General features: G+C 56.1%; 3 protein-coding genes across 14 annotated transcripts; 2 read left to right on the forward strand and 1 right to left on the reverse strand.

Moving 5' to 3' along the window:
• Positions 1-4,869: 4,869 nt before the first annotated feature.
• Positions 4,870-23,314, reverse strand: SBSN (suprabasin). Of its 10 annotated transcripts, none has more exons than XM_021097161.2 (8): positions 23,156-23,314; positions 22,038-22,842; positions 14,728-14,811; positions 8,407-9,633; positions 7,525-8,352; positions 6,077-6,142; positions 5,919-5,963; positions 4,870-5,042 (listed from the first exon to the last, which is right to left on the reverse strand). In XM_021097161.2, exons 4-8 carry the CDS (start codon positions 9,061-9,063, stop codon positions 5,019-5,021), a joined length of 1,620 nt encoding a protein of 539 aa, XP_020952820.2. In that variant the 5' UTR covers positions 9,064-9,633; positions 14,728-14,811; positions 22,038-22,842; positions 23,156-23,314; the 3' UTR covers positions 4,870-5,018. The 10 variants fall into 10 exon arrangements, 9 of the variants coding, with proteins under 9 accessions (XP_020952820.2, XP_084816839.1, XP_084816837.1 ...); XM_084960713.1 differs by having other exon boundaries at positions 7,525-7,974; positions 8,029-9,633; XM_084960711.1 differs by adding an exon at positions 15,007-15,074 and having other exon boundaries at positions 7,525-9,633.
• GAPDHS (glyceraldehyde-3-phosphate dehydrogenase, spermatogenic) lies at positions 13,456-23,158 on the forward strand. 3 transcript variants are annotated; one of them, XM_084960791.1, is made up of 12 exons: positions 13,476-13,650; positions 14,145-14,230; positions 16,216-16,381; positions 17,128-17,224; positions 17,400-17,506; positions 20,211-20,301; positions 20,396-20,514; positions 20,902-20,983; positions 21,288-21,439; positions 21,598-21,760; positions 22,748-22,845; positions 22,932-23,158. In XM_084960791.1, the coding sequence occupies exons 4-12, from the start codon at positions 17,165-17,167 to the stop codon at positions 23,002-23,004; spliced, it is 945 nt and encodes a 314-aa protein (XP_084816917.1). In that variant the 5' UTR covers positions 13,476-13,650; positions 14,145-14,230; positions 16,216-16,381; positions 17,128-17,164; the 3' UTR covers positions 23,005-23,158. The 3 variants fall into 3 exon arrangements, with proteins under 3 accessions (XP_020952890.2, XP_084816917.1, XP_084816918.1); XM_021097231.2 differs by lacking the exon at positions 14,145-14,230 and having other exon boundaries at positions 13,456-13,650; XM_084960792.1 differs by lacking the exons at positions 13,476-13,650; positions 14,145-14,230; positions 16,216-16,381; positions 17,128-17,224; positions 17,400-17,506 and adding an exon at positions 19,258-19,455.
• A 65-nt stretch (positions 23,315-23,379) lies between the features above and the next one.
• Positions 23,380-25,208, forward strand: TMEM147 (transmembrane protein 147). Its single transcript, XM_021097223.2, has 7 exons — positions 23,380-23,536; positions 23,609-23,678; positions 24,208-24,267; positions 24,354-24,490; positions 24,628-24,712; positions 24,803-24,924; positions 25,008-25,208. Exons 1-7 carry the CDS (start codon positions 23,460-23,462, stop codon positions 25,129-25,131), a joined length of 675 nt encoding a protein of 224 aa, XP_020952882.1. The 5' UTR covers positions 23,380-23,459; the 3' UTR covers positions 25,132-25,208.
• The last annotated feature ends 1 nt before the right edge of the window (position 25,209 follows it).

Here is a 25,209-nt window from a genome sequence, read left to right on the forward strand (position 1 = left end):
CCAGGGAATGAGTGGGAGGGAAGGACCTAGGGAGGGTGCCACTGACCCAGGCACCCATCCTGTTTACCGGGCCTGGAGGGAGCACGTGTGTGAGCTCATGGCCGGCTGCGAGGGCTGGGATACCACCAGCTCACCTCGCCTAGCCCCCAGCCTCTCGCAGAGGGACCCCAGGTGGCCTTGGTGAGAGAAGGGGAGTCAGCACAGAGGCAGGAGCCTGGGCCAGGCCCACGGTCCACTCCCCCTCTTCCCCAGGCCCAGTTCAGGATGCAGCCCTCTGCATCCTCCCCAGGTCTCGTGGCTGCTCAGCAAGCACGGCTGCTTCTCCACCCCCAGGAGCCCCGGTCCTCCCACTTGGCACTGCCTTGTATCACTGGGACTCATCGCCAGGCTAGGAGGGGCCGGTTTCCATCCACCTTTCTCAATGTCTCTCAGTCTCTCCCCACCCCAGCACCCGCACCCCAACTTGTAACATCCAACACCTCTCACGGTGTAAACACAGTCCCTCTCTGTCCTCTGCTGCCCCTTCCTGCCTCCCTGTTATTCCATCACTCTTTAGCGATGATAATGGTGGTGGCCGTGACAGTAATAATTAATAATAATAATCGCAGTGGCTCCAGTTGAGCCAGGGCTTTCGATGCGCCCAGCGCTAGACTAAGCCCTTCGAGGCTCAGACAGCCCTGAGGGACAGCATCTTATTACCACCCCACTGGGAGACAGAGAACTTGGGGCTCAGAGGGGACAGGGTGCGTGCGTGGTTCCTGAGCCTGGCTCCTGGCATTTTCCGTCACCTCAGTGTCCCAGACCTTCCCCCGCTGGCCAAAGCCCTCCTTCTTCTCCGGATAGAATTGCCTTTAGTTTTGCTGCAGGGCCACGCAAGGGGCACAGAGCAGGGGTAAATCTGAGACCTCCAGAGTTGGCAATGAACACCCCAGCCCCCAAGCCTGCTGCTGCTTCCCACTCCCATGGGTCAGGACCCCAGGGCAGCGGGGGATGCAGGCACTCGCTGTCTCTAGGACGCCTTCCCGTATTTCCCTCGGGGACACTGTCACAGCGGCGCAGGGCTGCCCGCTCCCTTCTCTGTTGCTAACATTTTTCTTTAAGCCAGCTTACTTTCTGAAGCGTATTTAAAGAGAATATTTCAGGAGTTCCCTGGTGGCCTAGCAGTTAAGGATTCGATGTTGTCACTGCTGTGGCTCAGGTTCAATCCCTGGCCCAGGAACTTCCCCATGTTGAGGGCGTGGCCCCCCAAAAAAGAGAGAATATTTTATGTCATTACTCTAAGTGGAAAGCCAGGATCACTGGCCCATAGATAGAAAGTATCAGAAAGACAAAATGAGAAGCAAGAATGCTATCATCTTGGGAGTTCCCATCGTGGTTCTGCAGAAACGAACCCGACTAGTATCCATGAGGACACAGGTTCGATCCCTGGCCTTGCTCAGTGGGTTAAGGATCGTGCATTGCCTTGAGCTCTGGTATAGGTCGAAGATGCAGCTCAGATCTGGCGTGGCTGTGGCTGTGGCGCAGGCCAGTGGCTGTAGCTCTGATTTGACTCCTAGCCTGGGAACCTCCACATGCCACGAATGCAGCCCTAAAAAGCAAGATAAAACAAAACAAAACAGAACAAAAAAAACCAAAGATATTACCTTATAGCTGGTGGCAGTTCCTGTACCCTCTTTGTTAGAAAGGGAAATTAGCAAGTGTGAGAGGGGTGTCTGAGGCACCCCAGCATGGAAATTGAGTCTTGCTCTTCACCTAATTGGAAAGCTCCTAAGAAAATTAAGAAAAGAGTCTCTCACTCTATGATTCAGACTTACTCAAAGCCATGTTCATGAACCACATAAATGCTCCCATGCCACCAGCAGGCCCACGTCCCACCTTCTGGGAAAAACCGCCCTCAGATATCTCTGGACCTCAAATCAGTCTTTCTTTTTTAGAGGTTAACCTCTATTTAATTTATTTATTTAAGTCTATATATAGGGAGTTCCTGTCGTGGCTCAGCACAAATGAATCTGACTAGCATTCACAAGGATGCGTGTTCAATCCCTGGCCTTGCTCAGTGGGTTAAGGATCCAGCATTGCTGTGAGCTGTGGTGTAGGTCGCAGACTCAGCTCAGATCCCGTGATGCTGTGGCTGTGGTGTAGGCCAGCAGCTGCAGCTCCGATTCAACCCCTAGCCTGGGAACCTCCATATGCTGCAGATGTGGCCCTAAAAAAGCAAAAAAAAAAAAAAAAAAAAAAAAACCTCCCTCCTTAGGGCGTTCCCCTAAGGATGGGAGAGTAAGCATGGCAGGTGGTGATGGTGCTGCAAAGGAAAATACAATGGGGGAGGAAATAGAGAAGTCAGTGGTTTTTGGTTTTGTTCTTTTCCTGGCCACACCCTGGGCCTATGGAAGTTCCCAGGCCAGACATTGAATCCGAGCCTCGAGCAACGCCACAACTGCGGCAACTCCAGATCCTTAACCCACTGCTCCGGGCATCAAACTGGTGCCTCCACAAAGACAAGCCAGATCATTAACCCACTGCACAACAGAGGGAGCTCTCAACAGAATATTTGAAGTAGCAGGGTCAGGAAAGGGCTCTTGGAGATGTGATCTCTGAACTGAGACTGAAAGGAAGCGAGAGAGTGAGCCATGAGGCCACCTGGGGATAGAGCTTTGCAAGCAGAGGGGACAGCAGTGCCAAGGCCCTGAGGCAGGAGCCTGAGGACCACAGTGGCTGGAGCGGGGGCGGAAATGGGAGGGAAGTGCTCTTGGCCAGGAGCCGGCCATCCTGCTTACTAGCTGGGTGGCCTCCATCCAGTCTCCCGCCACTGGGCCTCGACCTCATCATCTCTGCGGGGCATAATCCTGGTACCTGCCTCCAGGGGAGGTTGTGAGAGTGAACATATCATGTCTGTATGTGCTTGGCCCGGAGTGAGCACCCAATAAAAGATGGTTGTGGGGATCCCGCCCAAAGTCCTCTCCCTGTTGCTCCTCAACTGCAGAAACCGGCCTCCTCTCTCTCCCTGACTCCCTGGCCTGGCTCTACCCATCTGTCCCTGGTGCCTAGTTCTTGCTCACACTTATTCCAGGGCCTCTCCCAAGTCTGCTCAAGCCAGTAGCCTCCCCTCTCCTCATTGCCAGACCTTTATCCAGCCTCCTCCCCTTGGTCTGGGGGGAGAATGGCTATGAAGCAGGTAAATATATAATTACGGTTTGTCACAGCACTCTGAAGACCAGGAGAGAATAACAAAGGCTGGGTAAGATGGGGAGGGGCCAGAAAGGCAGGGCAGGCCTTCCTGGGAGAGGGAGCTACACCCCAGGCCTCAAGGCAGGAGTGAGCTGTTGCCTCTTTTACTCCTCAGATCCGGCTCTTCTCTTCCAGAAGCCTCCCCGGATGGACCCCCAGCACAAATGGATTATCCTATAGCTCTGGCACTTTCAGGACCCCCATCCAAGCAAACCCAGCTGGACAATGGGCATACAAATAAAATCAGCTAACACCGTTAGCTTTATGAAAGGCTCCTCCAGTCTGGGTGAAACCATGCCCAGCACAGAGTAGACGCTCAATAAACGGGTGGTAGGAACAAATGCTTCTGTTTATCAAAATGCAGGAAACAGGCATTCCTGTTGTAGTGCAGTAGGTTTAGGAGCCCATCTAGTATCCATGGGGATGTGGGTTCGATCCCTGGCCTCGCTCAGTGGATTAAGGATCCAGCATTGCCATGAGCTGTGGTGTAGGTTGCAGATGAGGCTCGGATCCCACACTGCTGAGGCTGTGATACAGGCCTGAAGCTGCAGCTCTAATCCCACCCCTAGCCTGGGAACTTCCATATGCCTCGGGGGCAGCCTTAAAAAAGGGGGGGAACAGTTGTTTTCTTTTTTATTTTGGGTTTTTTGTTGTTGTTGTTATTTCCTTTTTTTTCTTTTAGTTCTTATTGATGCATTTGTTTTCATATTTGTTTATATGTCTTGTCTTCCCGGGAAGCCTGTAAATTCCCCAAGGGAGGAACACAGTCTCCTATTTCTGGTCGCCCAGTTGATGGAATTTAGGAGCTGGTAGCCGTGTTTGCGTCCTCTGCTGCAGACATCCACCCCCCTTTTTATAGGAGGGAGTTGTGGCCTGAGAGGGAAGGACACAGCCTGCAGGCACACGGTCCTGCATGTAGGTCTACCAGCACCCAGGCCCGTGCTTAGCAAGTTTTCTAGAGACTCTATAAGCAAGAGTGCAAGCTCAGGTTCTGGCCATAGACAGGCCTGCTGCTTCCTATGGGTTCCCCCGGGCGAGTGCCATGGACCCCTCCAAGTCTCAGTTTCCTCATTCCGTACGATGGGGCTAGAAGGGCACTTCTGATTTGGGTTGGGAGAGGCTTACACGGTTACAGCACATGAACAGCCCTTCACACGGTACCTGGAACCTACCTAACTGGATGGTTGGGAGGCTTGGTGAGGTCACGCGTGCAAGACACGGGGGCGGGGGGAGCCAGCAGCCTGAATTGCACAAGGAACACAAGTTTCTCTTGTTTTTCCTTTGATGCCGAATCCCTGAATGGGGATTTGCTCTTCTTTGGGGCTCCACCAAAGGTCCCTGCCACCTTTTCCCTGGTGCTTCTGCCCCACTCCTGGCCCAGACGGGCTTTTCCTGAGAGGATTTCTTCCCGGTGCTGAGTGGGAGCTTTGCACTAGTGAAGCATAGCTTGTCCCTGTAACCACCCTCTTCCATCTGATCAGCCTGAAATCCCCAGCTCAACCCACCCTGGGCATCAGACACCCACCCCCACCCCCGTCCCCCCACCCCACCCCAACTCCTGCAGCAAAGTAGCAAGAGGGAAAAAGACAAGCCTCCCCTGACCAATCCTGCCTTAGGGAGCAGAGTGGACCATGACCGTAGTACAATATGTGTTGTATTTATTCACAAATCTCAGGACATCTCGCTTAAATGACTCCAAAAATCTATTCCCCACCCTCAGCTCCTTCAGGTCATTTCAGCCAGTATGACAACAGGCATGTCAGTCTGTTCACCAAGACCAGTTCATCAGTTTAGGGAATGATGTTGGCGACGCTCTGGAAAGGAGAGAGGGAGTAGTGAACGCAGGGCCCACAGTCCCCAGACCTATTGCCCCTGGCCCCCCCCCCACACCCCACCCCCGAGAGATGAGAGGGGTCTGGCTGCTCTGGCCCCAAATTGCCCCTGTTTGGGGGAGTATCTTAAGGAAGACGGTACCTAGACTCGGGAAGAATAGGGAGCCAGCCCTCCCAGGCCGAGGGGCCTGAGGCCTCTGTAGGGACTGGGCAGCCTTGTCTGTTTTGCCGAAGAGGCTCCCTTGCCGCCTCCATAGCCCGGGAATAAACAAGGGTGTGCCCCTGGGTTCCAGGCAGTCGTTAGTCTGTTACACACCCTCCTGCCTCTGCCTCAGTTTCAGGCAGCTCAGTGGACTAAACGGGAAGAGAAGAGCGCGGCCTTTCCTTCAGGCCCAGAGAGAGGACTGGCATCCCACAGGGCCTGAATTGGGGGAGCAGGGAGGGAGGGAGGGTGCGGTCAACCAGGGAGAGGCCAGAGCTGCAGGCTCCTGCCACCCAGAATACAGGACAGGGCAGCCGAGGGATTCACGGAGTAGAGAGGGGTCTGAGGAGAAGTGCTGAGGAGGGACCACCGGCGCCCTGAGGAGAGGGTTTCAGCAGCCCCTCCCCCACCCCATCCAAACCCCCGCCCCCGTTCCTGGATGCACCCAGGCCCCTGCAGGTCTTTTCCTCCTCAGTGGAAAGGGAAAGCACCCAAAAGGTGAAAGCAGGATGTGATGGGCAAAGAGCAGTGAGGAAAGGGAAGTGGCTTAGATGGTGTCTGCAGAGGCTGTCTGTCCACGGTGCCCTGAATGGGCAGTGGGAGGTGGGGGTAAGAGTATCTCCCAAGCAGGAAGCAGGAACCACCTGGACACTCACCTTCCACAGAGCTGGAAGGTCGATGAAGGGCTTGTTGACCGAAGCCTGAAATTTAAGGACAAGAGGATGAGTCCCCAGCAGCCGTCCCACCACCATCCTAGGAGAGCCTCCATGCCCCCGCCCCATCTCTGAGTCCACGCTGTGCTCAGGAGACTTACTCCAGATGTTAAGTTTGTGGTTGTGGCCCCTCCGTGCTGGCCGGTGGATCCGCCTTGATGACCGCCCTGTGGACGAAGCCCAGACTGTCATGACAACCCCTGGCCCTTGAGGGTCCCCCCGAGTTCCTTTGCCCCAGTGGCTGGCTTCCCCTAGGGTGACTGGGGCTGGGATGGGAGGCGTCGGCTAACCCCCCCGCCCCTCACTGTCCAGAGAGAAAGGCAAAACCGTGTTGCTGTGGGAGCTCCCGGGAGAAGCCAAGAAGGACGTCTGCCCCTGCCACCGAGTCTTCCCTCCAGCCCCTTTTATTTTAGCCAATGAGATGTTCTCAGTCACTAAGAAGGGGACTGACTGCGAGAGGCCATGCAAACACCAGGACCAGAATTTAACCTGCGCCCTGACCTCAGAGCTGTCCCTTCCACACACACACACACTGCAGCCAGCCCCCTAACTCGGGTTGATCCCGGTCCTTAGTTCCCACCCCCAGACACGCAGCAGTGCCTCCCCCACTGCACTGTCGCTGTCAGCCTGCCTCCCCAAGCAATCTGCCCTCTCCTGGTCTCCATCCGGTGCATCCTGGCATCTGACTCGGCGCCTTCTCCCTTCTCCGCACACTTTCTCCATAATTCCGTCTTGCCCACCCACCCGTTCTGGGCTCCTGGCAGGCAGCCCACGCAGCCTGGGCATCTTCAAGATGGGGATGCAGAGGCTCCTCCCGGGGGCGGGGAGGGGGGGACCAGGGCAGGCGGGAGTCAGCCTTCCCTTAGTCCTCCTTGGTGCTTGTCATGCTGTGCAAGGTGCTGCTGGCCTCTGGTACCTGGTCCCTCTACATAAGCGGGGGTCAGAAACCCTCCTCCGACGGGGCGGTGTCGGGGAAGTGAAAGAACCCTGACTTGAGATTCGCCAAAGCTGTGTGCCAGCCACACGATCTTGGTGAATCCCCTAAACCTCACTGAGCTTCTGTTTTCTTATCTGGGAATCGGGGAGTCACATCCTCACCCTGCGTCAGAGGCTTGTTAGGAAAATTAAACAGAAGAGGGCTTATCTCCCAAAGAGACTCCTCCGCTCACTCTGAGGCTGGGGGTGGGGGTGGGGGTTTGTCTGCACTCTTTGTCCTCACATTAACGGATCTGAGGCCTCAGTACCTGCTTCCTGTTCCCCGGGAGAGTCTTAACTAGGAGACAGCCCCTTAACTAGGAGACAGCTCCCTGAAGGTGGGGCCCAGCCCCCTGTTCATTTCACACTCTCTGATGCAGGGCTCTGAGGATACGATGGCCCAGCTGACCACCAGCTCCTTGCTAAGGGAGATGGAGAGGGAGGACTCGGTTCCATAGCTGCCCAGGCTTCTTTCACCAAATCCTGGCTACCTGGGCTCCCCAAATGTCCCAAGGGTTTAACCTCTCCCTCCCGCAACACCCTTCTCCCCATTTCCCCGCCCTTGTTCACCTACATTCAGCAGCTGGTTGGCCTCCTTGCCGGCTTGGTTGACCCCATTATGAACATTCTGCTGCAACCTGTCCTCCTCCTTCCCGGCCTGGCCGGCAGCTTGGTGGACACCTTGGCCAAGTTTCTCCGCTTCCTTTCCAGCCTGGCCAGCAGCATGGTTGACCCCATGGCCAAATTTCTCTGCCTCCTTTCCGGCCTGGTTGACCCCATCATGGATCCCCTGGACCACTTTGCCTGCCTCCTTTCCAGCCTGTTCAACGGCATGGTGAACCCCCTGGCCAAACCGCTCCACCTCCTTCCCAGCCTGGTTGACCCCAGGATGGACCCCTGGGACTATTTTTTCTCCCTCTGTTCCAGTCCGCCCTGCGGCATAATGAACATCCTGGCCAAACCCCTCCACCTCCTTCCCAGCCTGATTAATTCCATGATGGGCCCCTTGAACTATTTTGTCTCCCTCCTTCCCGGCCTGCCCAGCGGCATGGTGGACCCCCTGACCAAACTTCTCCGCCTCCTTCCCGGCCTGCCCAGCGGCATGGTGGACCCCCTGACCAAACTTCTCCGCCTCCTTCCCGGCCTGCCCAGCGGCATGGTGGACCCCCTGACCAAACTTCTCCGCCTCCTTCCCGGCCTGCCCAGCGGCATGGTGGACCCCCTGACCAAACTTCTCCGCCTCCTTCCCGGCCTGCCCAGCGGCATGGTGGACCCCCTGACCAAACTTCTCCGCCTCCTTCCCGGCCTGCCCAGCGGCATGATGGACCCCCTGACCAAACTTCTCCGCCTCCTTCCCGGCCTGCCCAGCGGCATGGTGGACACCCTGACCAAACTTCTCTGCCTCTCTTCCTGCCTGGTTGATCCCATGGTGGACCCCTTGACCAAACTTCTCTACCTCCTTCCCAGCCTGCCCAGCGGCATGGTGGACACCCTGACCAAACTTCTCTGCCTCTTTTCCGGCCTCATTGACCCCGTGGTGGACCCCCTGACCAAACTTCTCTGCCTCTCTTCCTGCCTGGTTGATCCCATGGTGGACCCCTTGACCAAACTTCTCTGCCTCCTTCCCAGCCTCATTGACCCCATGGTGGACCCCCTGACCAAACCTCCCTGCCTCGCTTCCCGCCTGGTTGACCCCATGGTGGGCCCCCTGAATCACTTTGTCTGCCTCCTTCCCAACCTGTCCGGCAGCGTAGTTGGCCCCATGGACAAACTTCTCTGCTTCCTTTCCTGCTTGTCCGATGCCATGGTTGATGTCGTGGGCTACCTTGTCCATGCCATGGTTGAGCCCCTGGATGCCCTTGTCCAGCTCCTTGCCGGCCTGGTTCCCCATGTTGTTGAGTCCATGAAAAACTTTCTCTACTTCCCTTCCAGCTTGAGTGATTCCATTATTGATGCCTTCCAAGGCCTTGCCCATCTCTCTCTCTGCATTGCTCAGCCCTCGGTTGATCCCTTCAATGACCTTTTCGATGGGGTCATCATTGGCTGCCCATCCAGGGAGAGTCCCCAGTAGCAGCAGGAGGGAGCAGGAGCTGACCAAACTGGCAAGACGCATGTCGTTGGGAAAGTGGGGAGGATGCAGAGAGGAGCCAGGGAGGCAAAGCTGCTATTTATCCTCCGTCTCCTTCTTCTTCTCCACCCCTAATGACTCAATTACCCTGTGAGGCACTGACTTGGTCCCCAGTCAGGGAGGTACTTCCCAGGGAGATTTGGGGTTGAGCAATAAAGAGGAGGAGGACAGAGGGTGAGTCATGAATGGAGAAGACTCACATGGCATCTGTGCTCCTTGCCCACCTTGGGCCCTCCACCCGAGCCCAGATGTCTGCCCTTCCAACCACCTCCTCTTTTCATTCCTCACCCAACTCTCCAGGCCTCCTCTCTCCCCACCCTCCATCCCTGGGAGCCAGGCCTGGCTCTTCAGTAACTTTGTTCCTCTCGGGGGACCTCAGGATCCAGCTGCCCCAGGGGTGGAGTCTGGGAAGATGGGAGACACACTTGGGGAGTTGACCTTGTTCTCTCTGATTATGCTGACCCCCAGCCCCACTGCTTACTGTGCTCCAGCCGCGCAGGTCTTCTGCCTGCTCCATTCCTGCCTCACGGCTGTTGCACAGGTTATTTTTGAGGCCTGGAATGTAGAACGCATGTTTTCACTAGGTGGGTTCTTCCTCATTCTCTTCTTGGCTCAAGTGTCCCCTTGCCCAAAAAACCCTCCCTAGCCAGCTCCTGGTTATACTCCGTACTATCATCCTTTAGTTTTTATAGCTCTTCCCACGGTCTGAAATTACCTCCTTTATTGTCTGTCTCACCTATCAGATCATAAGCTTCCAGAGGACCTTGTCTATATTGGTCACTGCTATATCCCCAAGCTTCTAGAACACCGCCTGGGGTTCAGTAAATATTCATAGGTTGAACAAATGGATAGGTGAGAAGCCAGAGGAAGAGAGTCCAAGCCTGAGCCTGAGTCTCAGAGGGTGCTGGGGGGATGGTTGCCTGGATCCCCAGGGCAGCAGGAGGTCCCTGGGAGAAGGCTGCAGGTTTGGGAGCCAGGATCACATTCCTGGCCTGTCTCCCAGCCCTTGGGCAAGGGCAGGGGGCTGATTGCCATGAGCTGGGACAGGACGCAGTGTCTCCTGAAAAGCCGGTTGAGGCAGCCCAAGGGAGGGGCTGAAGAGCCGGGGCAGCAGGAGACTGTCAGCCAGAACTTGGGCTGAGGGCCAGGAGCGCATCCTTCCTGCTCTCCTCCCCCTGAGGCCTCTTAAGTCCCAACCTGGAGCCCCAAGTGTGGACATATTACCAAGTGCTGGGAGTTTGGCTAGGTGTGAGCAGGGGCGTCGAAGGAAGGGGTGGGCGGTGGCTGGTAGGTCTGTCGCAGCGTAACCCTCTAGCACCGGTTCAGAGGGAAGCAGAGGCCAGAAGGATGCAGGCTGGTGGGTGAGTAGAGCTGGGTGCAGGGGTGAAAGATGTTTGCATTGTGGTGCCAAGGGGAGAGCCTGGGGGCGGGGCTGGAGCTGGGACTGGACTGCGGGTGGGAAGGCCAGGCAGGAAGGAATGCGCAGGGTGTGAGCAAGTGGGGGCGGCAGGGCTATGTGTGTGAGTGCCCAGGTGTGGCAAGAAGCTCTCTGCCCGTGTTTTCAGGCTTGGCTCAACAAGGGTGACAAGGGCCCACTCCCCTTGGAGGACCCAGGGTTCCACCCCAGCTCCTGGGCACTTGGCTCCACCCAGAACCGGGACTCCCAGACCCAGGAGCTCCTTTCTGCCTTCTCTAGGCTCTGCCTATAGAGGGTGACTAAGGGTGAGCAGGGTGTGAACCAAGCTGGGGCTCACCAAATCTGTTTCCCAGTTTCACAGTGCAGGGACAAGGCCACATCCCTGGGTCACTTCAGGTGTAGCTCTTCTGCCCTCATGCAGCACCTGAAGGATGGAGTTTCCTGTGCCAGGAGGTGGCTGGGTGGTGAGCTTCAGAATCCTGATCTGCCCCAAGCTTGAGAGCTGGGGTCTCTCCGTCAGAAACGGACTCCATTTCTCTTGGTTCCCCCCCCCCCGCCCCCTCCTACCCCTTCTGCGAGCCTCGGCCCCTCTCCTCGGTGCTTCACTCCCATTTGCCACTACCTGACTCAGGACGCTGGCCTCTCCAAAGCGGAGATGAGCCTGGGCCTTTGCCCTTCACCCTCCTCTCCTGGGGCGAGTGGTGGTTTCAGCAGCTGAGCTCTCTCCCAGTGCCCCCAGAGCACCCCCACTGTGAAGGTGAGCAATGAACGCACACACAGGGTGCCTGCCACACCGCAGGGCCTCAGGGCTCGTGCCTACCCAGGGCCTCTCAGCACAGGAGCCGCCCTGGGGCTGCCCAGCTCTGGTCAGGCTCTGTAGCAGGTCCTGTAGGATGGCAAACTTTTGTTCTCCATGCTTCAGCAGATCTTGCCCATCGGGATCTGAATCGACCTTTGGGAGGAGAGAGCTTAACTCCTAGTTTCTTCTCTTGTTATTGGCCTGCTCAGATTTGCCATTTCTTTTTTTTTTTTTTTTTTTAACGGCCACACCCACAGCATATGGAAGTCCCCAAGCTAAGGGTCGAATCAGAACTACAGCTGCCAGCTTACACCACAAGCCACAGCAACACGGGTCTGAGCCCCACCTGTGACCTACACCACAGTTCCCAGAAACACGGGATCCTTAGCCCACTGGGTAAGGCCAGGGATTGAACCTGCATCCTCATGGACACTAGTCAGGTTCGTTTCCACTGAGCCATGGCAGGAACTCCCTGCCATTTCTTTTGGTGCCAGTTTTGATCCCTTATAGTTTCTAAGAAATTTTTAACTGCATCTAGCTTTTCACAGATACAACTGTAAAGTTGTACAAAATCCGTCCCTTTTCAGTCCTGATTTTCTTGGTGCACTTTTCCCCTCGCCTTGACTGCACGATGTTAAATCTGCCCTCCTTCATTCTGTTTTTTGGTCTTGGTTCACTGGAATCTCCCCAGCTGTACCCTCAGTTAACTCTCAGTTCCACCTCTCCCGGGCTGTCCAAGCAGGAGGGCCTCACCCTTACTCTGTGCCATGGCAGGTGCTCAGCAAACTGAGTTCCCGTGGAGGTTTGGGGAAGGAAGAGGTTATGTCATTCTGCCGCTTCTTGTTTCCACACCTGTCTCTGGGATGATGACTCCTTCCTGGCCTAAACCCTCACACCCCCTAAATCTTGGTCACAGCTGTGTGTCAACTGGCCCTGCAGGTGAAGGTGCCTGCCCATGAGTCACAGGTGGGCAAGTAAGCCCCTTACCCCTAGGGCTTTGGGGGAAGGGAGTCGCGGGTCCATCTGTGCTTTCCCTAATGTTTACTGAAAGCCTGCTTCATGTCAGGCATAGCATTAGGAGCTGGGGGACCAGTGAACAGAACAGAAAAGAATGGGCCAAACGGCCCAACAGGGAGACAAAAGACAAATAAATCAGTACCTAAATCATGGCAAACCACATAAAACGCCATGAGAAAAGAGCAGGGTGTTGTGAAAGAATAAGACTTGGGGGTTTCTCTAAGACTGGGGCTCGGAAGAAACCTCAGGAGGTGACATTTATTCATTCATTCTGGTAATTAGTCATTGAGCAAGCACATTTCAAGTGCCAAACATTCTTCCAGTCAATGGGGTACGAAAGTGACAAAGGCAGACAAGCACTCTAGTGGGCAGAGACAAGCCGCAAGAAAACCAATGAAGGGAGTTCCCATCATGGCTCAGTGGTTAACGAATCCGACTAGGAATCATGAGGTTGCGGGTTCGATCCCTGGCCTCGCTCAGTGGGTTAAGGATCCGGCGTTGCTGTGAGCTGTTGTGTAGGTCCCAGACGCAGCTCCGATCCTGCATGGCTGTGGCGTAGGCCAGTGGCTACAGCTCCGATTCGACCCCTAGCCTGGGAACCTCCTTGTGCCACAGGAGCAGCCCTCAAAAAGGCAAAAAAAAAAAAAAAAAAAAAAAAAAAGAAAGAAAACCAATGAAGAGGGACAGGAGCTGTGAGGAAAATTAACATGCAGGCTGTAACCCTAGAGTAGTTCTGCATATCGGAGTATTTAACCCAGGATGGGAGCTGGACCAGGCTTCCTGGAAGATGACAGATGTAGGGAGTGGAGTGAAGGGCGGACAGTGACTGAGAGAGAACATGAGCTGGGGAGTCAGGAGGGCTTTTCTTAGAGGGCGACACTGGAGGGAAACCAAGAGGCAGCCAAGGGAAGACCTGGGCAGGGCTTCCAGGCAGAATGAAATAGCTACAGTAACTATCCAGAGGAGGGTGGGGAATGGCATGGCGCCAGTGTGCCCAAGGAGAAAAAAGAGAAAAAGCATTCTGAAGATCAGTGTAAAGTGTTGGATTCCATTCCAGACGCTATTGATGGACTTGGAACGGTGGTACACAGGGGGTGGATGTCACGTGCCTCGACTAGAATGCGGCCTCCGCACCGCCGCCTCTGTGACGTCACTAGGCTCTGTGACTTCATGGTAAGAAGCTCTAGCCTCTCCAGCCTTTGAGCCCCCAGCTCACAGCAACATCGCGGCGGGTGCTTGGGCGGCTGACAGGGCATGAAACCTTAGGAGGCCATGGCTAAACGCGACATCGTCTTCACCAATGTCACCGTTGTCCAGCTGCTGCGACAGCCTTGCCCGGGTGAGGGAGGCAGCGAGCGACCCGGGGGAGGGGAAAGAGGGGCGGTCGGGGAGCTCCTGCCCAGGGTCCGAGCCCCCGCTGGCAAGCGTCGCACCAATAGCGACGACCAGGAGCTGGGCGGGAGGCGCGGGGTGGGTTAGCGCGGGCTGGCAGGGGCTCCTCCATCCGGGGCAATGCCCTCGCTCCCTCCAGCCCCACCCTCCTTACCATCCGGCTTGCTGGCAAAGTGGTTTCTATGGCGATGGTGGAGGGGACTGGGACGCCCGCCCAGGGCATTGCACCAGTAGTGGAGGGGAGAAATGGGCTGGACAGAGGCCTGAGCCGGGTTACGAGGAGACACCTCTGAGGGCAGCCGCTGGTTGTTGAAGAACCTCGGCGGGTGAGATTTCACACGAAAGTGACGCTGCTGTGGGCCAGCGCCAAAGGGCCGCGTGGGGGTTGGTGGACTTTGTCCTGCCTGGATGGCACAAAGCGAGGACACCTGCGCCCTCCAGGGCCCTGCGGAGCACTTTACAGGCATGCGCTCAGCGAAGCCTCCCAACCACCTTTGAGGCCACCTTTGTGTCCCCATTTTACAGAGGTAAGAGGACACAAAGCAGGCCCCTGGGTTTCAGCACGGGAATAGTGGAGCATGGACTCGGAGTCCCAGCTCACTGCCATTGGGTGGCCCTACCTCCCCCGGCCAGAGGTGTGAGCACACAATCCAACCAGCCGATCCCAGGCCTTCCAGAGGGGCTCTGGGTTCACTTTTGGCCTCCTCACCAGCGGGGTGAGGCAGGGGACAGCCAGGGGGCTGGGGGTGGACATGGCTTGGGTGGGGCGGGGCTCCAGGGTCCAGAAGACGCTGCGGCAGGCAGGCTGACTGCTGTAGGCCTTGAACCCCCTCTGTGCTCATCACTCCCTCAGTGATCTCGGGCCTCGGTTTCCCTCTGTGAAATGAGTATACAGCTCATGTCTCACAGGATACAGTGAGCTGATGCACTGAATTGCTCGGCTCAGCACCTAGCCCATGGTGGCAACCAGGAAATGGGAGTGTCACTGAAATTGGTAGAGAGCCCGCTGGTACCTGTCACCTACCCGGTGATGCTTCATCACTGAAGCTCCTTCGCTGAGCATGTCCTTCTCAGCTCAGGAGCTCTCCTCCAGCTCATGTACCCCACCCTGGAGCAGAGGGAAAAAGGGAAGACCGGAGGAAGTTGTGAGAGAAGGGCTGCCCAGGTTTCCTTTTGCAAGGCCCAGATCCCCACTCTTAACCCAAAGGGACAAGTCTCCCCTTTTCCTGAGAGCAGAAACAGAACCCCCAGGAACAGACATTCTTAAGGGCCCCAAGAACCACCAATAAACACTGATTAGTACCTTTATGAACTCGTAATGCTACTGCAAACACACACAGCCCAGCCTCAGGCCACAAGGTCTGTGGCAACCTGAAGTGGTCAGGGAGAGACAGGTCAGCTCACCCCCAGTTCCCAATCCCACCCCCTCCAAGTGCGAAGGCACCCCCCCACCCTCATCCTCCAGGCTCCCTCCAACCCCTTCCCTCTCTCTTTCCCCATGAATATTCTTGACTTTCTTCCCTCTATTAAAGTCAGCACCTACTGGACTTCAGATCTCACTGAGTTCTCACCGTAGTCCCCAGGCGGAAGGTCAGATGTGACACGAGCAAACAGACCAGTTTCATTAACGTGCTCGAGACAACACAGCTGGCAGGTGGTTGAGCCAGGGCTGAAAACCCCAGCTGGAAACCCTCTGCCAGCCAGACCTGACTGCTGTTTCTACCCCATCCTCCTCCACCCCTCAAACCCTCACCTGTAGCTCAGGTAGTTCAGCTTCAAGTGCAGGTGTCTTAAATGCCATGTGGGAGCACAAGTGTGTGTTTGGAGAGGCAGAAACAGATAGGGGTTTCCATTTGTTTCATATGACAGACCTGTGTTTCCTAAACTTCTCTGAAACCCCCTTTTACCCCACAATTAACTCTACCAGAAGAAGAATGGTCAAGAGGAGGAATGGGCAACTAGCTTCTCAGGATAAGGATCACCTTGTTGGAAACAGGCTTCCTGGGCCTCGGTGCAAACCCAGAGTCAGACTTCCCTAGGCAGAGGCCTCCTTGGTGATTCTTACCAGAACAGGGTTGGGGCCCACCGGACTAGACCTTTTATCAGGCACATTTGGGAAATGCTCTTTGAAATATTAATGTATGTGGGCTGATTCCTACGCTCTATCATAAGCACTACATATGTCACCTCACAGTGACTCTCTGGGAGCAGTACTATTATCATCTCCCATTTTACAGAGGGGGAAACTGAGGCACAGAGCCTATCACCCCAAGTAATTCTTAAAAATACATACCCACTGAGTTAGAATCTCCAGGAAAGAGGTTTTGGCGTTGCTATTTTAAGGCAAACCCACCCCTTACTCATTCTGTGGATCAGACAGGTTTGGAAAACACTGGGCTAGCTGGCTGGCCACTAGGGAACAGCAGCCAGCAACAGGTTCTGGGTGGCAAAGATGGTTCATTCTCTGGCTGTGATGGTGCAGCTCGTTGCCCCTTTCCCCCACTCCTAACAGTGACCAGAGCACCGCCACCCCAACCAGAGCCCAAGCCTGAGCCTGAGCCCCAGCCCCAGCCCCAGCCCCAGCCAATCAAGGAGGAAGCCTCACCTCCTCCACCTCCTCCACCTCCTGCACCTAAGAAGGTTCCTGTGACTCGGGAGCTGACAGTGGGCATCAATGGGTGAGTCACCCGGGTCCTGAGCCGTTCCTGAACTTTAGCACCCAGCCTCTTTGCTCCTAACTGAGGCATTTCCACAGGTCTCCCCCCCAGCGCTTTCCTTTTGCCTATCCTGGAGAAACACAGGGATAAGGGAAACAGGGCCAGACCTTCAGAGAGCTCACACTCTGGACACGACAGCTCAGTGATGACTAGTACGGAAGTCAGGGGCAGAGTGACACAGAAGAGGGAAGTGTTAATGGGGAGGGGGGCTCAGGGAAGACCTCTGGGAGGGGACACTGGAGTGAGGCCTGAGTGACAACTGTGCAGCAAGCAATGCCTCTGGAGCATAGGTGGCAGCTCAGGGTCCTAAGCGCGGGCAGGAATTCTGCATGAATGGTGTGGCACAAGCGAAGAAGAGGAGGGAGGGCAGTGGAGAGCCAGCAGGCGCCTGGCAGGCCATGGTAAGGAATCTGGATCTGGTTTTACCGGCAGACAGTTGTGGAGGGTTTCTGGGCAAGAGTCCTAATCTGACCTAAAGTTCTACGAGATCCATCCAGCTACATGGTTAGGAATGGGAGAGGAGGACGGATGGGCAGAGGAAGCACAAAAAGCAGTGAAGAGGCTGCTGAGGCCATCTGGGCAAGATGACAGCAGCCTGCACAGCTGACAGCTGCTTCCCCCAGACTGAGAAGCCCACCCAGTCCCCTTGAGTGGGCTTCCTCTCTGCCACCTCTTCTCTCCTGTCCCCTCCTCTGCCTGCTGGACAGATTTGGTCGCATTGGCCGCCTGGTGCTACGTGCCTGCATGGAGAAGGGCGTGAAGGTGGTAGCGGTGAATGATCCATTTATCGACCCAGAATACATGGTGAGCAGCAGACAAAGGGCAAGATGGGGAAGAGTGGCCCTGAATGGGAAGGGATTTAGGGGAGCTCTGTGGAAGGCTCCCAGATGCAGTATAGAACCTTCACTGAGGTGGGGGCTCCCTGGGGATGCTTGCTCCCCTTCCATGCCAAGACTAGGAGCCATTCTGCTTCCTGCAGGTGTACATGTTTAAGTATGACTCCACCCATGGCCGCTACAAGGGGACTGTGGAGTATAAGAATGACAAGCTGGTTGTGAACACCCGTGAGATCAACGTCTTCCAGTGGTAAGGGTGGCTCTCTGCTGCAAGCCTGCAATGCAATAATGCAGGGGATGTGGAGATGGCTAGATGGGGACTCCAGCCTAGACATGGGGCTCATAACCCAGATGGTGTGTGCACATGCCTCTGGCTACTAGTTTGGAGCGGGGGGGGGGGGTTTCTCAGAGAAGTCCTTGCCCCTAGAGTGGCTAAGAAGCACTAATCTAGAAAGATGCCCCACTGTACTCAAAATACTTTTTTTTTTTTTTGTCTTTTTAGGGCCACACCAGCGGCATATGGAGGTTCCCAGGCTAGGGGTCGAATCAGAGCTACACCTGCTGGCCTACACCACAGCCAGATCCAAGCCGTGTCTTCGACCTACACCACAGCTCACGGCAATGCCAGATCCTTAACCCACTGAATGAGGCCAGGGATCGAACCCACGTCCTCATGGATACTAGGCAGACTCATTTCCTCTGAGCCATGACGGGAACTCCCAAAATACTTTTTATTTAATATACACGTGCATGTTTTCTCACAGGCATATCAACTCCATCTATCTAAAATTCAACTCTTGGAGTTCCATTGTAGCTCAGCAGGTTAAGGATTTGGCCAGTGTTGTCACTGCTGTGGCTCTGGTTACAGCTGTGGTATGGGTTTGCTCCCTGGCCCTGGAACTTCTGCATGCTGTGTGCACAGCCAAACAAAAACAAAAACCACACAAAAAACAAAACAAGCAAAAAACACCCTCAACTCTTCATGATCTTTCAACCCTCAAATCTATTCATCCTCCTGCCCAGGAAATGGCATAACCATCCAGCCAACTGCTTCCACTCTGTTCCTACACAGCAGCCACAGGCCTTTTTAAAACATCAACAGGACCTGGTTACTCCCCTACTTAATGGCTTCCCATCACCCCACAAGTAAAACCCCAGCTAATGACAGGGCTCCCCACAAACCACAGGCCCACTCCCCAGCCTTTCCATGTCACCTCAGCCACACTGGCCATCAAGCTCTTGGGACCCTGCACCAGCACCTCTTCTCAGGACCCATCTCAGAGTTCTTACAGATAGAAATACTCCCTCTTCATTTAAAGATAAGTTTAGCATCTTTAAGTCAAAAGCAGTAACATTAAATGTTTAATAGGCTTAAAACACACTCTCAAGATACCAAAAAAGTTAAAAATTTATAAAATGGGAGTTCCCATCGTGGCGCAGTGGTTAACGAATCCGACTAGGAACCATGAGGTTGCGGGTTCGATCCCTGACCTCACTCAGTGGGTTATGGATCCGGTGTTGCCGTGAGCTGTGGTGTAGGTCACAGACGCGGCTCGGATCTGGCATTGCTGTGGCTCTGGCGTAGGCCAGCAGCTACAGCTCCGATTAGACCCCTAGCCTGGGAACCTCCATATGCCGCAGGAGTGGCCCAAGAAATAGCAAAAAGACCAAAAAAAAAAAAATTTATAAAGTGGGAAATAGTAAACCCACTTTATCTTTCCAATGTAAATTATTAGCCACTGGTGACTTCGCACCACCTTGAAGAACCAACGAACAGGATCCTCAGACCAGGCCCCTGGGCAGGAAGGCAGCCTAGGGAAGGGGCTGGGGTCTCCTAGGTCACCGACTCTGCCCCAGGCCAGTTCAAGCCAGCTCAACAATTGCTGCAAGGGCATTTGTTGAGGTGCCCTTCCCCCAACTTCGAAGGCAGGAAATGGGGGTGGTGGGTATGGAGAAGAGCTACTTGGGTCAGATGATGAGAAGTGTGGCCTCACAGAGCAGATACGGGGAGCAAGAAGCATGTGCGACGGCCCAGGGAGAAGAGAGGAGCGTGCTGGTCATGCCTCCCAAGGGCCAGCCTGCCTGTGCTCCCAGCCAGCTCTGCCTCCGACTCTCGCCACCTCTCCCTGGCTCCTCTGAGACATGCCAGTCACCACAACACTCATCTCACGTCATCAGGGCTACATGAGTTCAACGCAGGTAGAGCACTGACAACACGGGTACATGGCTGGTGCTCAGGAAGCATGTGTAGAACAGCTAAGTTCTTAAAACCCCACAACACTGAACAGACCCCTCCAGGGAGGGTCTAGAAGATGAGACAGACACTAACAATCAGAAAAGCAAATACTGCAGTTGTGATAAACCCTGTGAGGGAAAAGATTAGGACACAGTTTATCCATGTATTGTTCTGCTAAAGCCAAGTAGAAAACAGCAATACTAGATGTTTAGTATGTCTCAAACACAAATGTTTGACAAAACATCCAGGGAAAATGGGAAACAGAAAATCTCCTTTACTTTTCCAACATAAACCACTAGTGGCCTTAGCGGTGCCTCTAGATCGGCCCCCTGGGAGCTGCTCTCTGGATGTGGTGTCTGTCTTCAGGGTCTTGCTTGGCCTCTGGCAGCAGGATCCCTGTCGCAGGAGCTAAGTAGTACAGACAAGACGGGCTGGGATGGCTGAGAAGTTGCCAGCCTCACCCTCCCCGGCTCTGCATTCTGGGCAGCATAGGGCCTGGCTGGGAATAGACATGATGGTGCCCTGGGGCTGGGGCAGTGGCAGCTTGTACCCAGGCACAGCAGGTACAACTGAGGAAAGAGAAGGGGCCCACCAGGGGGGTCAGCCATGAGAGGCAAGACCAGCAGGGTCGAACCCATTGTAGGAAGCTAAGTATGTGTGGTGAAGGCAAGGCCATGCAGGGGGGAGAGTGGCTGACGGTGCTGCCGCCCCTCCGCAGCAAGCAGCCCAAAGACATCCCCTGGAAGTCTGTCGGGAGCCCCTTCGTGGTGGAGGCCACGGGCGTGTACCTGTCCTTAGAGGAAACTTCAGTAAGCTGGGGAAAGGTGCCCGGGGTTGGCTTTGGCGGGGGTCAGGGAGGTGTGACACTTGGAGTACCTCATGACACCTGTGCTCCTTCCCTAGCCCCACCTTGAAGCAGGTGCCCAGCGTGTGGTCATCTGTGCACCTTCTCCGGATGCCCCCATGTTTGTCATGGGGGTGAATGAAAAGGACTACAACCCTGGCACCATGAAAATTGTCAGGTAAAGAGCAGCAACATTCTGAAGTGTGTGGGTGGTGCCTGGAGGACAAGCTGGGGCAGGGAGGAATCTGTCCCCCTCCCCACTCCCACTCAACCCCTGGTGCCCTCTTCACATCAGTCCACCTCTGCTTCCCAAAGTCTGAACAGCCGTCTTGATGACATTCCCCTAAAACCACGTTAGAACTGCACTTCCAGAGAACGTGCTTGGGGAGCCTCCCCCAGCTGCAGCTCTGGTGCCTCCTTCCCTCTTGAAGGCATCCCCTCTCCTCATCCCTATCCTGACTTTTCACAACCCCAAGCCTGCGTGAACCCCTGAAAGACAGGTAAGGGTGGAGGCGTGGCTCTGCGGCTCACCTTGCGGTGCCCTTGCACACCTGGGCCATTTCAGCAACGCCTCCTGCACCACCAACTGCCTGGCCCCCCTCGCCAAGGTCATCCATGAGCGATTTGGGATTCTGGAAGGGCTGATGGTGAGTTGAAGAGAGGGGTTGGGGTGGGAGGGGTGGCTGGGAAACTACCTCTTCTTGCCAAACTTGCTTGGTTGTGTGGAGCAACCTGGGAGACTGGTTTGGAGAGAAGGCCACCAGCAGTGAAATCTTTTAAAACTCTGGGCAATTTGCAGACAAGGCTGGACCCTGCCTGCATGTGTCCTTCCTGTGACCAGTGGTGGTGGCCCTGCCAGGCCCCACCTGGGTCACCACTGTGGGCCTGGGCAAAACAAACACAGGAGCTTGGGAGCAGGAAGGCCTCACCTCGGCCCTCTTCTTCTCCAAGACCACAGTCCATTCCTACACTGCCACCCAGAAGACGGTGGATGGGCCATCGAAGAAGGCCTGGAGAGATGGACGGGGTGCCCACCAGAACATCATCCCTGCCTCCACAGGGGCTGCCAAGGCTGTGGGCAAAATCATCCCAGACCTCAAAGGGTATGAGGGCATGGATCTGCAACCAGGGTGGGGGGTACAACCAGGAAGACTGAACCAGTCCCCAATCCTTGAGGTGTCTACTGAGGGGAAAGCAGAGACAAGGTGGAATGATGAAGTCCCTGGCTTCTGAGCACCACCCCTGATGTGGAATTCTCCAGGAAGCTGACGGGGATGGCGTTCCGAGTGCCAACCCCAGACGTGTCTGTTGTGGATCTCACCTGCCGCCTGGCCCAGCCTACCCAGTACTCGGCCATTAAGGAGGCCATAAAAGAAGCAGCCAAGGGGCCCATGGCCGGCATCCTTGCCTACACTGAGGATGAGGTAGGGGCTGAGGAGTGGGGTCCCTGGGAGGAGCCCCCTGGGGAGGGAGAGTGATTTTCCACTTGCCAAGGAACTGCTTGCAATGTATCAAGACAGGAACTGCAGAGCTGGGAAGGTCAGACTCCCTGCCTTGCGGTCTTTGGGGTCTGCACCTGCTGCCCCTTTGGCCTGGAAAGCTTTTCCCCCAGGTGGCCACGTAGTCTGCCCTCACCTCCTCCAAGTCTCTACTTGAACTTCTCACCTCAGAGAGATGTCTTTTTGGTGGCCCTTTCCTTACCTGAAATGTCATTTCATAATCACTGTTGGCTGTGCTGGCATGTGCACTCCAAGAAAGCGGGGACCTGGGGACTCTTCACTTCTGTAGCTCCAGCTGTCCTCCTAGGGCGTGGCACACAGCAGGTGCTCAATTCATGCTCAGCGAACAAGACAAGAACTCCCACTGTTCAAGGCTGCTCAGGGTAGGCCATGGCCGGATACCTTCCCTGTGAGGAATGGATAGCACCAACCCTTTGCTCCTGGTGCCATCCCTGCTTGATGCTGTCTCCCTGCTTTAGCTCCTGAAGGTCCACCCTCACCAGGACCTCTTAGAAAAATCAGATCACATCACCCTGCTGCTCAAGGCCAAACCCCCAGGGCTCTGTGCTGCAGCTCCTTCCACCCTGCTGAGGGCTGGAGTTGGCCAGATTCTCCTAGTCGTCCAGCGCCTGACTCACCACCTCCCCTCAGGGAGGGCCTCCTGGCTGAACCATTCCAAGTGCAGTGTTGCCAGAAAATGTCTATTGGTGCGGCATCAGGGTGTTTGCCGTCTGTATCCTTCGGCCAGTCCCCCACCTGCAAAGCTCCCGCATGTCTTCCTTGTACCCTATCCCCACGCAGAAGGGCTCCATCGAAGACTGTAGATGAATGAATGGGTAATGTGCCCAGAAGCCTGAGCTCCTGGAGGTCCTAGCTCTGCGCTCCATATATCTTTGAAATTCTGACGCTCAGGTCGTGTCCACGGACTTTGTTAGCGATACCCACTCGTCCATCTTCGATGCTAAGGCTGGCATCGCGCTCAACGACAACTTCGTGAAGCTCATTTCCTGGTAAGGGGGAAGGAAGGGGTCAGGGAACGTGCGGGGAGCCTAGGATGGTGGGGAGGGATCCCCCGACCGCCCTCCTCCCTCCCCAGGTACGACAACGAATATGGCTACAGTCACCGGGTGGTGGACCTCCTTCGCTACATGTTCAGCAGAGACGAGTGAAGCAGGCTGGCCCGCCTCTGCTTCCCCGAGCTCCCGGGTCAGAACTCATTCCTCCTGTCCCCGCCCTCAGTCCCCCGTGGGAAGGAGGGCGCCCCGCGCGAGGGGCCCGCGCTGCTGGGCCAACGGTGAAATAAAAACCCCGAGTCCTCACAAATTGTGCCCCGTGTCTCTGCGCCGGTCACAGCGGGGTCAGGTCCGGGCTCGAGGCTCGCCCGGGCCCGGCGCCTGGACGCGAGCGCGGCTGCCGCGGGACCCGCATCGCGTCGGCTATGGTTCTGGCCGGCTGTCCCTGGCCCCGCGGCTGAGCCCCGTGACGTCAGCGCGCCGCGCCGCGCACTCCCGCTCCCAGAAGGCCGCGCGGGCCGCGGCGGAGGCAGGTGGGCGCCAGGCCCGGGCTCGGGAGCCAGGCAGCCGAGGTAGAGAGGCGGGCTCCGGCGGGCCGGGCGGCCGGCACCATGACGCTGTTCCACTTTGGGAACTGCTTCGCCTTGGCCTACTTCCCCTACTTCATCACCTACAAGTGCAGCGGCCTGTGAGTGCGGGGCGGCCGCGGGGCGGGGGCGGGGCGCGGGCCGGACCGACCTCTCACCGCCTGCTCCCGCAGGTCCGAGTATAATGCCTTCTGGAAGTGCGTGCAGGCCGGGGTCACCTACCTCTTCGTGCAGCTGTGCAAGGTGAGGGCTCCAGCTTGTGCCGCGCCAGGGCTCTCGGGACCCGCGGCTGCGCCCCTGCCTAAACTCCCGGTATGGAGCTGCCCTGGGCACCCGGCCCAGGGCGCTTCCAGAATACCTGCGGGGGCCGGGCTTGGAAAGGCTGACACCTGAGGAGAAGCCCCAGGCAACTTTTGTATAGCACTCTTAGTAAAGTTGGGAACATTCAGTTGTATGGTTAAGAGAGCTTTGGACACTGTTAAGCGATACTAACCCCCAAAGTTCCACTGACACTGCTCCCACGGCCCTGGTGGGTAGCCAGCCCCGGCACCTACAGGCCTGACCCCGATCTCCTGTGATCAAGACAGAACCCAAACTTCCAAGCCCCTACCCTCTGTCTCTCCTGCTCCTGCCTTGTCTCCATCCGCTGGTCCCTCTTTCACTCGGGCCCCCAGAACCCCAATGTACTGCCCCCACATACACGCTAACTTCCCTCAAAACCCACATAGTTGATCTCCCTCACCTTGAGGTGACCTCTATTTTCTGACTTCAGATGCTGTTCCTGGCCACTTTCTTTCCTACCTGGGAAGGCGGCATCTATGACTTCATTGGGGTGAGTGGGGCAGGGGAGGGGGAGGGAGTGCAGGAGTGGGGCCCCCCTGGCACCTGTGCTTACTCAAGCCTCAACCTGACCCACAGGAGTTCATGAAGGCCAGCGTGGATGTGGCAGACCTGATAGGCCTAAACCTTGTCATGTCCCGGAATGCCGGCAAGGGGGAATACAAGATCATGGTTGCTGCCCTGGGCTGGGCCACCGCCGAGCTCATTATGTCCCGGTGTGTGCAGCAGCCTGGAGCCCAGATTCCTGAAAAAGGACACTTGGGTTCCAGGAGGGTGCTGGAGGGCGGGGGCTCAGATTCTGGGTCCTGAGTGTGTCTGGGTACTGGAGAATCCCTCCCTTTGCCTTCCTCAGCTGCATCCCCCTCTGGGTTGGAGCTCGGGGCATTGAGTTTGACTGGAAATACATCCAGATGAGCATTGACTCCAACATCAGTCTGGTATGCAATCCTGCTCTCCCCCCACACGTGCACCTTTTTGCCGGCGGCTGTGTACTCGAGGCCTGGCCCTGACTTCCTGCCTCCCTCCAGGTCCATTACATCGTCGCATCTGCCCAGGTGTGGATGATAACACGCTACGACCTGTACCACACTTTCCGGCCAGCAGTCCTCCTCCTGATGTTCCTTAGCGTCTACAAGGCCTTTGTCATGGAGTGAGCTGGGTGGGGTTGGAGGCGGAGTCCAAATGGGTTGGATTTCTCTCTTCTCCCTCCTTCATTGTGATGTTTCCCCACAGGACGTTCGTCCACCTCTGTTCCCTGGGCAGCTGGACAGCACTGCTGGCCCGAGCAGTGGTGACGGGACTGCTGGCTCTCAGCACCCTGGCCCTGTATGTCGCCGTTGTCAACGTGCACTCCTAGGCTTGGTGTCCCAGAATTTCACATACCTTCTCCCTGTCTCCAGGTTTCAGTGAAGTAAACAGTATTTGGAAAGTTGAT

The sequence above is a fragment of the Sus scrofa genome, chromosome 6, assembly GCF_054392235.1.
Source record: "Sus scrofa isolate SSC_HxYL_T2T_F1_AM1 chromosome 6, Sscrofa_HxYL_maternal_Yorkshire_Landrace_v2.0, whole genome shotgun sequence".
Classification (NCBI taxonomy): domain Eukaryota; kingdom Metazoa; phylum Chordata; class Mammalia; order Artiodactyla; family Suidae; genus Sus; species Sus scrofa.

Bases quoted from the DNA above. Each gene is read 5' to 3' on its own strand.
- SBSN (XM_021097160.2), bottom strand. From the start codon at position 9,063: ATGCGTCTTGCCAGTTTGGTCAGCTCCTGCTCCCTCCTGCTGCTACTG. The intron at 6,143-7,524 runs GTAGGTGAACAA...CTTCGTCCACAG, and splicing joins AGGCCAACCAGCTGCTGAAT to GGCGGTCATCAAGGCGGATC. The intron at 5,964-6,076 runs GTAAGTCTCCTG...CTTAAATTTCAG, and splicing joins CCACAAACTTAACATCTGGA to GCTTCGGTCAACAAGCCCTT.
- GAPDHS (XM_021097231.2), top strand. From the start codon at position 13,584: ATGGCTAAACGCGACATCGTCTTCACCAATGTCACCGTTGTCCAGCTG. The intron at 21,761-22,747 runs GTAGGGGCTGAG...TCTGACGCTCAG, and splicing joins TTGCCTACACTGAGGATGAG to GTCGTGTCCACGGACTTTGT. The intron at 22,846-22,931 runs GTAAGGGGGAAG...CTCCCTCCCCAG, and splicing joins TTCGTGAAGCTCATTTCCTG to GTACGACAACGAATATGGCT.
- TMEM147 (XM_021097223.2), top strand. From the start codon at position 23,460: ATGACGCTGTTCCACTTTGGGAACTGCTTCGCCTTGGCCTACTTCCCC. The intron at 24,268-24,353 runs GTGAGTGGGGCA...CCTGACCCACAG, and splicing joins GCATCTATGACTTCATTGGG to GAGTTCATGAAGGCCAGCGT. The intron at 24,491-24,627 runs GTGTGTGCAGCA...TGCCTTCCTCAG, and splicing joins GCCGAGCTCATTATGTCCCG to CTGCATCCCCCTCTGGGTTG.